Below are 15,248 nucleotides of genomic sequence, written 5' to 3'. Positions count from 1 at the left end.
CTATAATTACAGTGTTTTACATTATACTACTTACATACATGTAATGTATGTAACCTATGGCAGGCGGAACTTCAACACATACTAATTATGCAAATGATGACCTAATTTGCATAATTAATGCGAGAAGTCCAGACAGGAACAACATATTTTCATTATTTTTGGTGTGTAGGTAGCTGAGAGAGAGTGGTACATAATTAAATGCAAATTATGCAAATGAGGACTTAATTTGCATAATTAATGAGGAAATTCTATAATTACAGTGTTTTACATTATACTACTTACATACATGTAATGTATGTAACCTATGGCAGGTGGAACTTCAACATACTAATTATGCAAATGATGACCTAATTTGCATAATTAATGAAAAATTCTATGATTTCGTAATGTTGAATGATGAGAATGTCATACTTGGGACATCTGTAAGTTAATCAAAAGTTAACATACATCACGATGCATATATCATGTTAATGCAGAGGTCATTTGCACAATTAAACAAGAAATTTACATTTACATATCAAGATCATATTTCATGGAGGTATGAGATCTCGGAATTCTAGTTATCTATTAATTTATTTATTTGTATCAACAACAGCATAAGCCGCGGCCGTGACGTACAAGCCTGATGCTTGTTTACAACATAAATCTTTAACCATTAATTGTAGGGTCATCATAGATATCAATACAAATTACAATCACGTCTAAATCAACAAATTAATCACTTTGACTCAATGAATTTAAATATTTACAATAATACATTATATCACTCAATGTTATTAACATAGAAGTACAGTCATCATAAATAAATAAATAAATAAATCATTTCTTTCCCAAACTGTATGACGGCAAACAACAACTTTGGCAAATACATAAGGCACTGTTAACATTTTCTATAGCTTTAAGTTAATCTCTTAATATGACTTTGTAGAATGTGAAGAAAAGTCTATGCTTCTATTTGGGTAGCCCAAATTGTAGCCTCCCAACACACTACAACAAGAATTTTGAACTGCAAATCTCCACAACCCACGAACTACTTACTAATAGTTATGTTATGATGTATTTTATACACCCTGATTTGGGGCCTACAAAATTGTTCGTTTCACCTGCTATCAGAATTTTTGTTTTGGTCTTTCAGTGCGCATGGGTAGTTAAGAGAAGAAAGACCTATGAGAGCCAATCAAGGTTCCAAACGTCCAACACAGTCTTTCAGTCATCTCTCTGTGATCATTTTATAATATTCAAATGAAAATAATCTGCAAATTTCCTCTTTTATGATCTTTCAATGATTGTTTTCCTGCTCCGCTCTTGCCATATCTGTCACTCCTTTTTGTCCAACGGCCCCTTTCTTGTAAACGTGGATTTAATTATTGTGTTTCAATCTACATATGCGTAATGGGAATTTGTCTCGTACGCAGTCAGCCCTGTGCCATAAGATAGATTTCTATCATCCAAGGATTCAGTGATGGCCTGAGACTGACCCTGTCCTGTCTGATTATAGATACTGGTCATTACGGTAGCTTTGGGGTTTGTGTTGGAGTCTGTGATAGCCTGAGACTGGCCCTGTCCTGTCTGATTATAGATACTGGTCATTACGGTAGCTTTGGGGTTTGTGTTGGAGTCTGTGATAGCCTGAGACTGGCCCTGTCCTGTCTGATTATAGATACTGGTCATTACAGTAGCCATGGTGTTTCTGGTGGATTCTGCGATGGCCTGAGACTGGCCCTGCCCTGTCTGATCATGGCCACTGGCGGTTTGGCTCGTTAGTGATGTTCCCACACCTGCATACATCGCATTTGGCTTTAAGGCAGCTAGAATTTCGTTATGTGATGGAGGCTGACCTTGCCCTGCCTGGTGATCACAGTTGTCTTTGTTACTTCTAACTTCCAGAAACTTTTGGTCAGCATGAGACTGACCCTGCCCTGTCTGATCATAAATACTGGCCATTATAGTAGCTGTGGCGTTTGTATTAGATTTACTGATGGCCCGAGGCTGTCGCTGCCCTGTCTGATCACGAATACTGGCTGTTACAGTAGCCATGGTGTTTCTGGTGGATTCTGCGATGGCCTGAGACTGGCCCTGCCCTGTCTGATCATGGCCACTGGCAGTTTGGCTCGTTAGTGATGTTCCCACACCTGCATACATCGCATTTGGCTTTAAGGCAGCTAGCATTTCGTTATGTGATGGATGCTGGCCTTGCCCTGCCTGGTCATCACAGTTGTCAATTACAGAAACTGTTGTGTTTGTGTTGCTACCAACAGCATTGGAATTTAGCCCTGGAGGGTGCCTCATCTTCCTCTTGTACCACTTTGTGAGAATGATAGTGCCAATCAGGGCAATGCCAGCTACTGCAACACTAATCACGACAATGAGAACAAGTGAGGGGAAAACGGGGGCAGATTCAGGGGAACTGCTGCTACCTGGTTTTTCGTAAGTGGCTGCAAGGGTTGAAGTTACTAGTGTCGGTCTTGTTTTCCTGCTTTTGCTTGCAGGATGTACCGTTGAGGCGATGATGACATTGTAAGAAACAACAGGACGTGTGTAAGATGTGGACCCTACAGGGTATGCTGTTTGGTCAGTGTTGCTTTTTGTGTTGCCTATTGAAGAAGATTGAGGAAGTGTGACGTATGTGGACCCTACAGGGTACGCTGTTTGGTCAGTGTTGCTTTTTGTGTTACCAATTGAAGAAGATTGAGGAGGTGTGACATATGTGGACCCTACAGGGTATGCTGTTTGGTCAGTGTTGCTTTCTGTGTTGCCAATTGAAGAAAATTTGGGCAATGCAGTTGAGGTGAGTGAGATTTGGATATCTACTGGCAGTGTTGTCGTGGTTGGCTCTTTACAAACCAATTCTTCAGGATTGACATCTGTAAGCTTCTGACCCTTTAACTTATTGGGCCGGTCACATATTATCTGGTCTTTATATGAAGGAAATCGAGTCGTATTTAGCCTTAAGGTAATCATCATACAGTCACACTGCCAGGGGTTTCTGTTAAGTTTTATGGTACGAATAGATGACAACAAGCCATAAGCTGAAGGGGGAATGACAGACACCTTGTTCGACTGACAGTCCAAATTTTGGAGTTGGGGCAAATTTGCAAACGCACAAGAGTGAATGTTAGTTATCTGATTGTAGGACAGATGCAAGTCTTGCAGACGGGGTAGATTTGCAAATGTATCCGACTGGATCATTGTTATCTGGTTGCGATGCAGATACAGCTGTTTGAGCTGAGGCAGATTTACAAATGCACCCGACTGAACCATTGTTATCCGGTTGCGGGACAGATTCACCTTTTTGACCTTGGGTAGATTTTTAAATCCACCTGGCTGAATCACTGTTATCTGACCTGAGAACAACCACAGTTCCTCAAGATGAGGAAGATTTGCAAATGTTCCAGACTGAATCGTTTTTATCCGGATGAAGGACATCCACAGCACTTTAAGCTGACGTAGATTTCCAAATGCATCAGGCTGAATCATTGTTATCGGGTTGTGGGACAGGTCCAACAATTGGACACGGGGCATATATTTAAATGCTTCAAATTGAATCTTTATTATCCGGTTGTGGGACAGGTCCAACTTTTTTAGCCGGAGTAGATTTGTAAACACAACAGGCTGAATCATTGTTATTTGGTTGGAGGACAACCACAACTCTTCTAGCTGAGGCACATATGCAAATGCACAGGGGTAAATCATTGTTATCTGGTTGCGGGACAGGGTCAGCTTTTGTAGCCTTATTAGACTTGGAAAACAATCAACAAAGCTAATGCAATTTCCCCCCAAGTCCAGCTCAATCAAATGCCTATACTGTAACAGCCCAGAATCTTTTACAGTTTTAATAAGATTGTCTCGCAAACGCAACTCAGAAATGGATGTTGGGAGGTTTGGAGGAATGCTGATGAGACCTCGCTTCCGGCATATGCAGCGTGATGATGATGGTGAACAGCTGCAGCCAGCTTCTGGAATGTTGAGCTCCTTCAGGATGATGAGTAGGAAAATCAGCACGTGTCGCAGCTTTCTTCCCATGGTGTCCTTCTACCTAAACAGAACAGGAAGCTTATCTGTAAATTTACCCCATCTTGGCTCTCGAATAAAAACGAAGCTAAGGCTTTAGTTAAAAATGCACATGTAATTAGTGTCTGAGTCGAAGGGAGTACCTTTGCACACACAGCTTCAGGGTGTGAATGTAAAAGAGTATTCGGGAAAGTTGGTTTGCACAGGAGAAAAAATGTAGTCAGATAACCCCCCCCCACACACACACACACACCTTGTTTGACATTTTTTATTACGTTTAAATGTGAGAGAACAAAGAAATTGAATTCATGAGTGAATAAGTTCCTTAAAAAAGACATCTCATCATGGCATGTCTAAACGTAAGCTTATTTTGCATGTATAGACATTTTTCCGTTTTGGATGTCATATGGTACGTCACTTCCTCAGAGCACACGTCACATGCGATGTCACTTCTCTGCTATCCACCAATTTCACACTTTCACACATAATGCCTAGTAAACGTCACGGATATGACGTAAGACCACCCCCCCCCTTCCTCGATGTAATATTTCCAACAAGTTCTATCGACAAACTGGTCAACTATTGTTTTGAATTATTTCTCTAGTATAAAGCGCATGCCATAATTGCATTTTTGTTGGAATTAGAGAAAATGACGTACCTTCTATGGTTCTACCTTCTACCGAAGACTCTCCTACTCGCACGGTCGCATTACGTATATTAGAACGATAGAAGGTACGTCATTTTCTCTATTAATAATAAATTAATTCCAACAAAAATGCAATTATGGCATGCGCTTTATACTAGAGAAATAATTCAAAAAGAATAGTTTACCAGTTTGTCGATAGAACTTGTTGGAAATATTACATGGAGGAAGGGGGAGGGTGGTCATACGTCATATCCTTGACTTTTACTGGCATTATGGGAAGTGTGAAATTGGTGAATTACTACCTTTCAGGTCTCATTCACTTTACATTCTTTTTGCCAGTTTGGCCAATCTACCTGCTTTTGTGTCTCCTAAATTCAGAGATTTCGGAACATTTACATATATCCTACTGGTTTTCTATCCTTTGTTTGCTGCTTTCCTTGTTGCTTTATAGTGTGAATCAAACAGTTTTTTATTCCGGTGGCCTTAGTGATAGGATTGAGTTGATTGTCTGAAACGGACTATTTGAATATGAATATAAAGGTTGTTTACTATTTTTGCTGATATTTTTATGTATGCTTGCACACACCAAATAAAGAATTTGGATAGTAGAAGGATGCAAAATTTGACACGTATCTTAAAAAGGTCCACCTGCCTTAGCTACCTAGCCTATTTCAAAATATCATCACAAACCGCCGTCATAAAACTGTGTACTTCTTTTTTTTATAAATCATTCTTTTTATTGTTTCTTTCAAAAATGTACACAAAAGAAAGCATGACACAAAGAACAAAATAACTGAAACCACATGCATAACAACAAAATAAATAAAAAACAGTAAACAATATAGATGATATAACAAAGTGTTACAAAGAAAAAAGTCAACTGTGTACTTCTTTATGTCACCCAAGTTTGAATAATGCAATTGTAGAAACCTGCGTAGACAAATCAGTTATGGGACCTGCTGTAAGCTTGCCTGAAGCTGTGAGAGGGAAGATTATCGTTACAAAAGGCCTAAGATTATTGTAAACAGACTGTGGGCTGGGAAGGTGGCATAGCCAGTCTGAATTCACTGCTTCTGTCAGAATTTGTCTTATAACTAGAAAGGCCAATATTTGCTTTGGAGCAAATACAGCGATGGGTTCACCACATTTTACGACATGGCAGGGAAAGAATGAGAAACACAAGGGAAAACAATGATTTACATTGATATAACTATAATATGAAGTAACATACGACTAAAACAACAGTTGGATAGCTATTCCCTACTTTATTGGCTAGGATTTTTAATTGCATAATGCAAACTGTTGATTTTCAAAATAAAAATAACGTTCATGCCCCGCATTCCAATGCTGGAGCAGGAAAGCTTGAAATACCTACCAAAACACTTGAATACAGACATACTGTCAGTATGGAAATGCTCTGTGCAGGTGTTAATCAAGTTAAATCCCAACAGCCAATCAGCAAGAAATGCTCTGTGCAGGTGGAAATGCTCTGTGCAGGTGTTAATCAAGTTAAATCCCAACAGCCAATCAGCAAGAAGAATAGAGGAAAGCTGCATGCCTATTGGTTGATGCCCTGCATTCCATTGTGATGACTCATACCCAAACGTGGTAAACATGACACACTAACACAGTAATACATTTGCTATAACACAGCCAAAAAACTCAAATAAAACCATTCTAAAAGCCTGTATCACAAAAATTTAAAAAACGCCTAGGGGTATTTGCCCACTGTACCTCCATACCAAATTTCAGGACCTTAGGCCCTAAAATGAAGAAGCTGAATCCATTTAAAAAATGGCAGGAGAAGAAGAAGAAGAAGAAGGAGGAGAAGGAGGAGAAGAAACACCAGAAAAAGCAATATGGTTTCACCACACCCACTTCGTGGTGTGGTGAACCCATAACTATCACGTCACAAGAAAAAGAATCACGCCTGTTCTCTGTAGTCCGCAAGTAGATGGTGGAGTGGGCTACTACAGTCTAAACCAAAGCTTATACTCTCGTAATTTAGTTTCAAGTCCAGCTTGTTCCTGTGGTCACCCATGTGAAAACATTAGTCACTTTTTGTTACACTGCCCTGACTACACTCAACAACGAAATATCCTTTTTGGCAACTTGAAAACACCGATTGGCTCCCCTATTGATTTGGATAATCTTTCTGATGATATTCTGCTACATTTTCTTTTAAATAGTTCTTCTTTTCTCTCAACAACGTACAATATTGAAATATTACAATATGTCTAGGTATTTTTGTTGGAATCTCACCGTTTTTTGTAACATAGTTTATTGATCAATCCCGTCAGCATTTATATATATATCAGTTTTACCTCTCCATTGATTTATAATAGTTTTCAATTTCAATATGTTATCTGTGCCTTCGATATATGGTTAGACATCCAGGTAGAACGATACGCCAAAAAAAGAGTTACTCAAGCAACTTTCAAAATCATATCCAGTTGCTTGGCGTATCTGTGCTTTGCTTGTCGCATGTATTATGTATTGTCTGGTAGCGACATGAATATAAGTGTATCTTGAGTGTGTCGCCACCGCGTCTTGTCATTATATGTTTCAATAAAAAAAAACGTTTCTTCGCGGCTCGGCTTCTCTGGCAGCTATCTACCCAATACAAACAGTCCAAAAAAATTCACAACCTCCCACCCAACATCTGCTTGGGAAATCAGACACTGGCGAAGGCATGAAAATTGTACCATGCCCTCCATGTATATTATGTATGTGGTCAATCGTAATAAATAAATAAATAAAAATTAAAAAAAAAGATGGCAGAAACTTGTACCTTTGCAGCTAGAACAGCTTCAGTTGGCACTTCGGGACTCTTCCTGGCTGGACGAGAACTCGTGTAGAATGCCTCAGGTCCCGGGTGCTGTTGTTCATACACGGGGCGTTCTTCGTGTGTGGCAAACAACCCAAGGCTAGGGTACATACGCAGTTGTGTTGATTGTCTGAATCTGGCTATTTGAATAAAATTAACATTTATGATCACATGACGAAATCCTTGGAAAATGCAAATTACCTGTGCCAGGCACGTTTTTACCATTACCAGGAAGTAGGTAGTTTTTTTTTCAGACTGAAATGGGGAGAAAATGATCATGAGTGGTGCATGTAATTGTTTTCTCTGAGAAGGTTATGCTAGATTATAATGAAATTCTGTAGGTTGTTAGGTCTCATGCCTATACAGTTCTAAATTTGAAAAAGACTCAGATAATTCCCTGAATATTGTAGGATATAACTTGATCTTTTAAAGATCATGATATAGAGGAATAACAACACTACAATATTATATCATAATGACGTCTTGGTTTAATTTCCTTAATTGTGCCTCAAGGTGATATTGATATTTGTATTCATGACATTGTACATATTCGTGTCAGGCAAATCAGTGCAATGAACTGGAAATACACAATCATTACAATAAGTAATATTACTCACATACACAGATTCTGCATATCCCTCATAGGTCTATTGGCCAAACATCAACTGTGTAATCGCAGCCTTATAGTGCTGAATTGATGCAGGGTTTACAATCACATGATACAAATGGTAATAATACACATAATAATACACATAATTCACATTATAATATTTGTTCCACATTTTTGTGGAACTGTCGCAAGGGTCTGTGCGGCTGCCATTCGGCGCCACAAGGTGACCTCAATACAGTTTCCCCAACCAAAGTTAGGTACCCATTCACACCTGGGTGGAGTTAGGAAAGTCGTGTAAAGTGTCTTTCCAAAGGACACAACGTCGGGCGCATTTCCAGGTATGACTCGGGATCGAACCCGGGTGTCCGGGTTCACAGTCGAATGTTCTACCACTACGCCACCCGACGCCACTGTGACCCCACGCAACGAGGTATGACATTACCATCCTTGTCTATACAAGATAGAATTATGTGAACTCCTGCTGATTGCCGTACAGTACGGTTACTTCAATACGCAACTATGAAACATCACAGCAAATAATAAAACAAGGAAAATCGTAGATTTTGTACCTCCGGGTATTGAAATGTGTGTTGCAGAATGTTGGGTGCATGTTGGGACTGTTCTTTAAATTAGTGAATTCGCGCGAATACCATTTTTTCGAAAAGTTTCGAAATGTTTGTAATTGGCTAAATGATCTGTGAAATCACTAATCCCCCTAGCCGACTGGAGCCCAAAAATAGAAAGGACAGGGGGCATCCCGTGGCGAATCTGGCTGCCCGACCCTCAGCGACCAGCGATAATGTAAACAAACACCCGCTCCGGGCGCCAGCCGCCAATCGTCCGGTGCGCGTGTTACCCTTCTAACATGTAAGTAAGGCCATGTTGATTTGATTATATGGATGACATCCTCTGGGAACCCCAAAACTGATGCGCGCGTGCGAATAGTAAAATCTGAGCTTTTTATTGTATACTTTTATATGTTGTTTGTTATATACATGTAGTTGATGGTGTTGAATTTTATGTGTTAGATTTAGCCTTCCTGGTTGTGTTAACACAGGTCAGTATTTTCATCTGCAGCCTATAACATGTACCCACGAACGGGCCGCCACGAACTTATGCCACAAGGAACTCGTAATGAAACTCAGAATGACAACCGGAGCCGTTAAATGGAATCAGACGTTAAAAATAACTGCTGAAGTACCTCCCCGCATGTGCAAGTCATCCTTATTGTCACTTCCTCCATTTTCCGCCGATTCTTCGTATAAATTGGGGAAGTAAAGGTCTGAATCCGCGGTATTTGTAAGTTAGAAGTCGTAATATACGCCGAAAACAACCAACACAAAGGTTGCGCAACAGTACGTTGACCCCTGACCCATTGGCTAACCAGGAAGTGCCGATTACGTGTCCTGTGAACGCGTACTAAAGTATCCCCCCAGCGGGTCCCACCAGGCACGATAATGAGACGTTGATTGACGGCACATGTGGTTCACATCTGAACAGTTTCAAAGAAAGAATTTATCGACAATGCTGACACCCCTCTGTGTGAAAGGTCAGATCAGTGGTCGCGACCTCAATCGTCCTTATACATGCAAAGGTCAAAAGCTGAGGCCCACTTTCACACTGAAAGGGGTGTCCATCGGCGGTCTAAACGCATCATTTTGACGCACTAAAACACACATACTAAAAAACCAAAACAACGTGCACCATCTACAGCCCAACAGCAAAACGTATACCAAGTCCCAGACATATCCGTCCACCCAAACGCGAGAAACGGGTGCGAACGCAATTTTCGTCTTCCCTCACAAAACCTCCGCGCTCGGGATATACATCCCTACCCGGAGGTAACTAGAAATACTTACAAATAGTCATTCGCTAGTATGGTAATATATGCTCTAGTGTAAGGCCGAACAGGCACACGTATTACGTCTACCTGTGAGGTTATGAGCGACCACACGCGTACGGTACATGTAGTATTCACTCCAACATTACATACTCTCATACAGGGCGTTCACTGCTTCTGTAGTTTGGTCGTCAGTTCTGGTAACATCACGAGCCAGGGTTCTGTGACCTGATCGCTGTCCATACAAACTGCTTGTTGAAAGAGAGGAGCTCGTTTTGGTTTGACTGGCACATTCCTCGCAGTTATAAGTTGCTGTGAGATTGCATTGACCCGGATATGTTCTGTGATCTACATTGTGAGATTGTGAATACAAACTGCTTCTCGAAAGAGAGCAGCCTGTGTCGGTTTGGCTGGCACCCTCAGCACAGCGGTAAGCTTCAGCTGTTGTGAGCTCGTATTGACCGGAGCCCGATCTATGATTGAGATGTGTACCTTGTTGATACAGTCTGTTCGCTGCTGCTATTCCCCGTGGCCCCACCCGCTACGATATTCCCGATGCACTCAGTGGGTTGTACAGACATTGCCTGCGGTAAGCTCAAGGCCCTTGTAGCCCGCTGTCTTATATCTGTCGGTATTTGTCTGATCTTGTTGACTCGAAGCATAACCAAAAGGAGCCGGTTACTAGGAATTAACTCGATGGCTTGCGTTGGAAACACAGGCAATCGGTTTACAGAAAGATCGAGGTATTCCAAATTTGCCAAACCTTCAAATGCGCTGTCTGATATGGTAGCGATTAAGTTATTAAGTAGGTAAAGATCCAACAACACCGAAAGGGCAGAAAGGGGGAATTCGCGAAGGGACGAAATTTAATTTGTGGCCAGATTAAGATACAGTAATTCATCTAGCCCTTGAAACGTTTGCCTCGAATGTTGTTTACCTTATTGTTGTCGGCGTAGAGATACCGTATGAATGGAGATGAATTGAACGAACCAAGGTCAGTTATTTTGTTATCTGATAATTTTACGACATGGGCATCTTTGATCTTATCTATTGGGACACGAGATAAGTTACGCCCTTTGTAATCAACGGTTTTCCCAATAGTAATTGTTAACAAAGTAAAAAGGAAAAATGAGGTCAGATATCCCATGTTGAGTCGTGACAACGCCCTCTGCAACAAGACGTTTCCTATGGAAATAAACAAATAAACAAAGAATTACCCCCCAAATTGTCTACATTGGCCCTTCCACTTTTAACAAAAGGAAAATTTTCTTACAAAAACTGTACCTCTTGTCCAAATAACTATAGTATGATAAGTGAGCAATAAGATATTACAGGGTTCGAAAAACCCACTCTCGCCGCGCAAGTCATGTTTTCGGTGCTCAAGTTATCATTTTATTGCATATACACAAAGCGACTTTTTCAAGTTTACAGCGGCCCAGCTTTATACGGCTGCTAAATACTCTGTGTCCTACATTTGTCAATATGTGAGCGATGCCTTTACACGTGGCCTGGCTTACAGCTTGCCTTCTAAACTAAACAGCCGGTGTTGACGGCAACCTGAAATATTGACGGCAAACTAGCTTTTGGCTTTGTTTGTCCAGTAGGCAACCTGAGAAACAAACTGTATTTCGAACCCTGAATATACGTTAATCCATCTCACCTTACAAATAGAAGGTTTAGACGTCCAGAATCTCAGACTGTCGGTGTTTGAATGTCAGAATTGGTGGCACAGTGTGTGAGTGGGTCTGACAAAAACTATACATATCTATTCTAAATGCTTCCTTCTCATTGGTCTAAAAAACTGCGTCAATGCAGTCTAATAAAGTTAGCATATATTTGGTTCAATGATCGGGATTGGTTATTGGTAAGAAAGTATCGTCCGTTACTTTCATATGCAATACTCAATGTCAGTTATTTTTTTACGACATTATCACACCTTCCTGCAAAATGAATTGTCTGGTGCAGTGATTACTTTGTCAATTGTTACTTTGCTTTATTACTATATACTCAAATGTAATTGTTTAATGCATTTATGTATTTGGGTCCGATTTGTGAGAAATGTTGATTGGTCAGGAATTGTCATCCGTTATTTCAACATGGAAAACTGTGTCAATTGATTAATGTTTTACGACCTTTTTCTGCAAAATAAATCAGTGTAGTTATTACTTTAATATAAGGAACCCAATTTGTCTACTACCATAGCTCACCAAAATTTCTAATGCAGTTATGTATTTGGGTCATTCAAACACGCACATCTGATAGAAATAGAGACGAGCCTTGTCTTGGGGTATATGATCTAAACCAGGAGTTAAGAGTTCGGAGATCTCATACTTTTGTGAGACATCTAGACTTTTCTAACTCTCTTCTGTACACCAATAGATGTTAACTGCAGCAATAAAACATAGATGAAAAGATTTATTTATAAATGCATTTATAATCCTTGTGAAGTATATCGCCCAGCATTGTCCTTGGTGCTGATTGGCCATCAGGTCCATGATACGTCCTTGTCCGTGGTGCTGATTGGGTATTACCCCCATCATACGTCCTTGTCCTTGGTGCTGATTGGTTGTTCCGATCTAACTGGCCTGACCTGACTGTCCTAACGACAGGGCTGTATGACAAGTCTGATGACGCCCCTGCTGTGTAGCCTGGCCAGGTAGCGGATCTCGGTGTTGTAGGTGTGACGCTCGTTCTGCAGCTGTTCAGTCCCCACCTGGTAGTAGTGGTAGTTCAAAGGTCTGCCGCGGGGATCGACGGGAAACGGCCACATGCCGTACACAGTTATGTGGTCACAGAAGGTCATGTCCAAAAACAGGGCCATAATGCCGGTAGTCGGCGTCAGCGCCCAGCGACTTTGCCGTAAAATCCTCTGGAGCAAACTGGAACAAACAGAGAGGGTGACTCTGGGTCAGCTGAGGCAACAACAGTGGAAGTAACATGGTACTAGAGAAGTAACATTTGCTTTAAAATGTTTACCTTCGGACATGGTCTGCCCTGTTAATTTTTACTCAAACACATTCACATACATGTACTACGAGTATATGGTGACATGAGTAGAGCAGACCATGAAATTGCAACATTATGTCACCATGGTGGCAGACGTCAACAAATCATGTCATTGGCCAGGTCAGAGGTTAGTGTTTGGAACAGAAGAGGAGGAGGAAGAAACTGAGTAAAAACAATATGTTTTCCTTCGGTAAACATAAATATTAACATGAAACTTGGAGAACACCAGTAACATTTGCTTTTGTCCGCAGTAGCCTATTCGAGTACTCACTCGTATGCGATAGCTAGGTCGTGTGTTCTATTCCCTGATCGAGTTATACCATCATGATATATCAAATATACAAATGGTGCTTACTGCTTCTTTGCTTGACACTTGGAAAGCTGGGCACACAGTGCTATCAACGGACATACTGTACCTGAACAGCGGCGTGCCACAAGAGCTAAGGAAATTGCGACGGGCGCCCTTACTGACCATAAGGTGTGGGAAGAAGTTGAACTTCAGTAATCTGTGAGACATCTTTCCTGGCTACTGTATATCTCCGATCACCCTAAAGATACGAGGGTATTTGTCCACTCTATTTCCATGCAAAATTTCAGCTCATTTGACCCCAACGTTCAGAAAGTGAATCAACTTGACAAAATGAAGAAGAAACATAAGGAAAAACAATATATTTCATCCATACCATGGTATGGAGGGAAATATAAATATCAGACACTTAATGTGACAATGTTAAGGTTTTACGCGACACCACACCATGGCACCCAACACAACGAATAAGACAAGACGTTCTTATTCTAAGACACCTCTATTCTAAGCACTGATCTTTCCAAAAAGCTTTTCAGCCTTTCTGAACAATCGGTTTGCTATCTCTGAATTTCTATCAGCTAACTTTCAAAACTATCAAATCCGTAATAATGTACATACTCACACATTTACGGGGTTTGCCATGTTCCTCTGTGCGTAGGCCAGTGTGATATTGATATGATACTGCTTCAAATATCTCTTCAACTTGTCATTCAGCCCAGTCAAAATGCGAGGTATATTGTTATTTCTGACCTTGGAGTAGTGCAGAATAGAACCGTTCAGTGTTTTGAACTGCTTTATCATGTTTATTTCTCGTGCAGTGTCATTTAAATCATCCCAGAGGTCATATATACTCTCGCCGTTCAGCATCATGTGACTGGTTTTGGTCCCGACGTCCTTTTCGAATCCCTCGGTGGGCGCCATGTTACATCTGGACACGAAGTGATGCGCGTCGATAGCCGCGCCACAGCTGCTGTTGTGTAGTATTCCGCCGTTGCCGACGATCGCGCAGGAGTTGTACCGTCCCACCGGCGTCCTGAACCGGTAAGTCAGGTTCTGCGCCTGCAGACGCAGGAATTCCCGCACGTTCCTCCGGAAGTCGAAGTAATACAGCAGGTGTTTCCTAGGATCCACGTCACGGCTGATCTTTGACCTATATCAAGGTAGGTAAAAGGTAAAGGTAGTCCCATTCACCAGTTTCCCATCCCCAGAATACAACGCAAAACAGGGGGCTAAACCTCATTTGCATAGGACAGGAAGGCATCGGAATGATCCTGGTGACTTTAATTAAACAGCTTGCTTTTCACTGTGTTTTCAGGTGTTGGGTTATTTTATGCTCAACATTAATTAAAATACTATGGGTCGAATCTGACAACAGATAGAGGATGAAGTCTTTGTGTTCTTTTCAACATGCAACATGTGGTTTGTAACGTTGCAGCATCATACAGCGTTACCGCTATAACGTTACAAACAATTCATTCCAAAAAATTCATTTTCTTTTTGTTGCCAGATTCAACCCATAGTACTTTAATTAACATTGAGCATAAAATGCCCCAACATCTCAAAACACACTGAAAACAAGCTGTTTAACGTCACCAGGATCATTCCGATGCCTTCCTGTCCTATGCAAATGAGGTTTAGCCCCCTGTTTTTGCACTGCATTCTGGGGATGGGAAACTGGTGAATAGCCCAAAGGAAGTGGGTTGCTATCCACTGCCTTCCACCGGCGCCTCAGTTCACCTCCCCAACCGAAGTCAGGTACCCACTTTTACACCTTGGTGGAGTGGGGATTGTTGAGAAAAGCGCCTTTCCCAATTACAAGAGATCCATGACGCTGCAGGATTCGATCCGAGGATCTCTCGGTTCTAGGCCGAACACCCTGCCGTTACGCCGCAAGACCTTAGCCTCTACCAGGCTTGAGGGCACGGCTGGATTATAGTAGAAATCGGCCCGAAATAGAGAGATAACACGCCGAGGGAGTTTAGCCATCCAGTTTACAGTTTG

The 15,248-nt window shown here is 41.2% G+C and overlaps 2 protein-coding genes across 2 annotated transcripts in view; both read right to left on the bottom strand.

The window, feature by feature from the left end:
* Positions 1-1,374: 1,374 nt before the first annotated feature.
* LOC109484776 lies at positions 1,375-4,023 on the bottom strand. The gene is made up of 4 exons (XM_019788142.1): positions 3,860-4,023; positions 3,436-3,441; positions 1,654-2,353; positions 1,375-1,569 (listed from the first exon to the last, which is right to left on the bottom strand). Exons 1-4 carry the CDS (start codon positions 4,021-4,023, stop codon positions 1,375-1,377), a joined length of 1,065 nt encoding a protein of 354 aa, XP_019643701.1.
* An 8,398-nt stretch (positions 4,024-12,421) lies between these two features.
* LOC109484821 (alpha-2,8-sialyltransferase 8B-like) overlaps positions 12,422-15,248 on the bottom strand; it is a 3,606-nt gene continuing 779 nt past the window's right edge. The window contains exons 2-3 of the mRNA XM_019788179.1: positions 13,870-14,397; positions 12,422-12,813 (exon numbers count right to left, since the gene is read on the bottom strand). Coding sequence (XP_019643738.1) covers positions 12,534-12,813; positions 13,870-14,397 — 808 coding nt within the window. The 3' untranslated portion in view covers positions 12,422-12,533. The remainder of the gene's footprint in view (positions 12,814-13,869; positions 14,398-15,248) is intronic.

This window comes from Branchiostoma belcheri, unplaced genomic scaffold (assembly GCF_001625305.1).
Source record: "Branchiostoma belcheri isolate BF01 breed outbred unplaced genomic scaffold, Haploidv18h27 scaffold70, whole genome shotgun sequence".
Taxonomy (NCBI): domain Eukaryota; kingdom Metazoa; phylum Chordata; class Leptocardii; order Amphioxiformes; family Branchiostomatidae; genus Branchiostoma; species Branchiostoma belcheri.
This window is presented reverse-complemented; position numbering and strand designations above follow the sequence as displayed.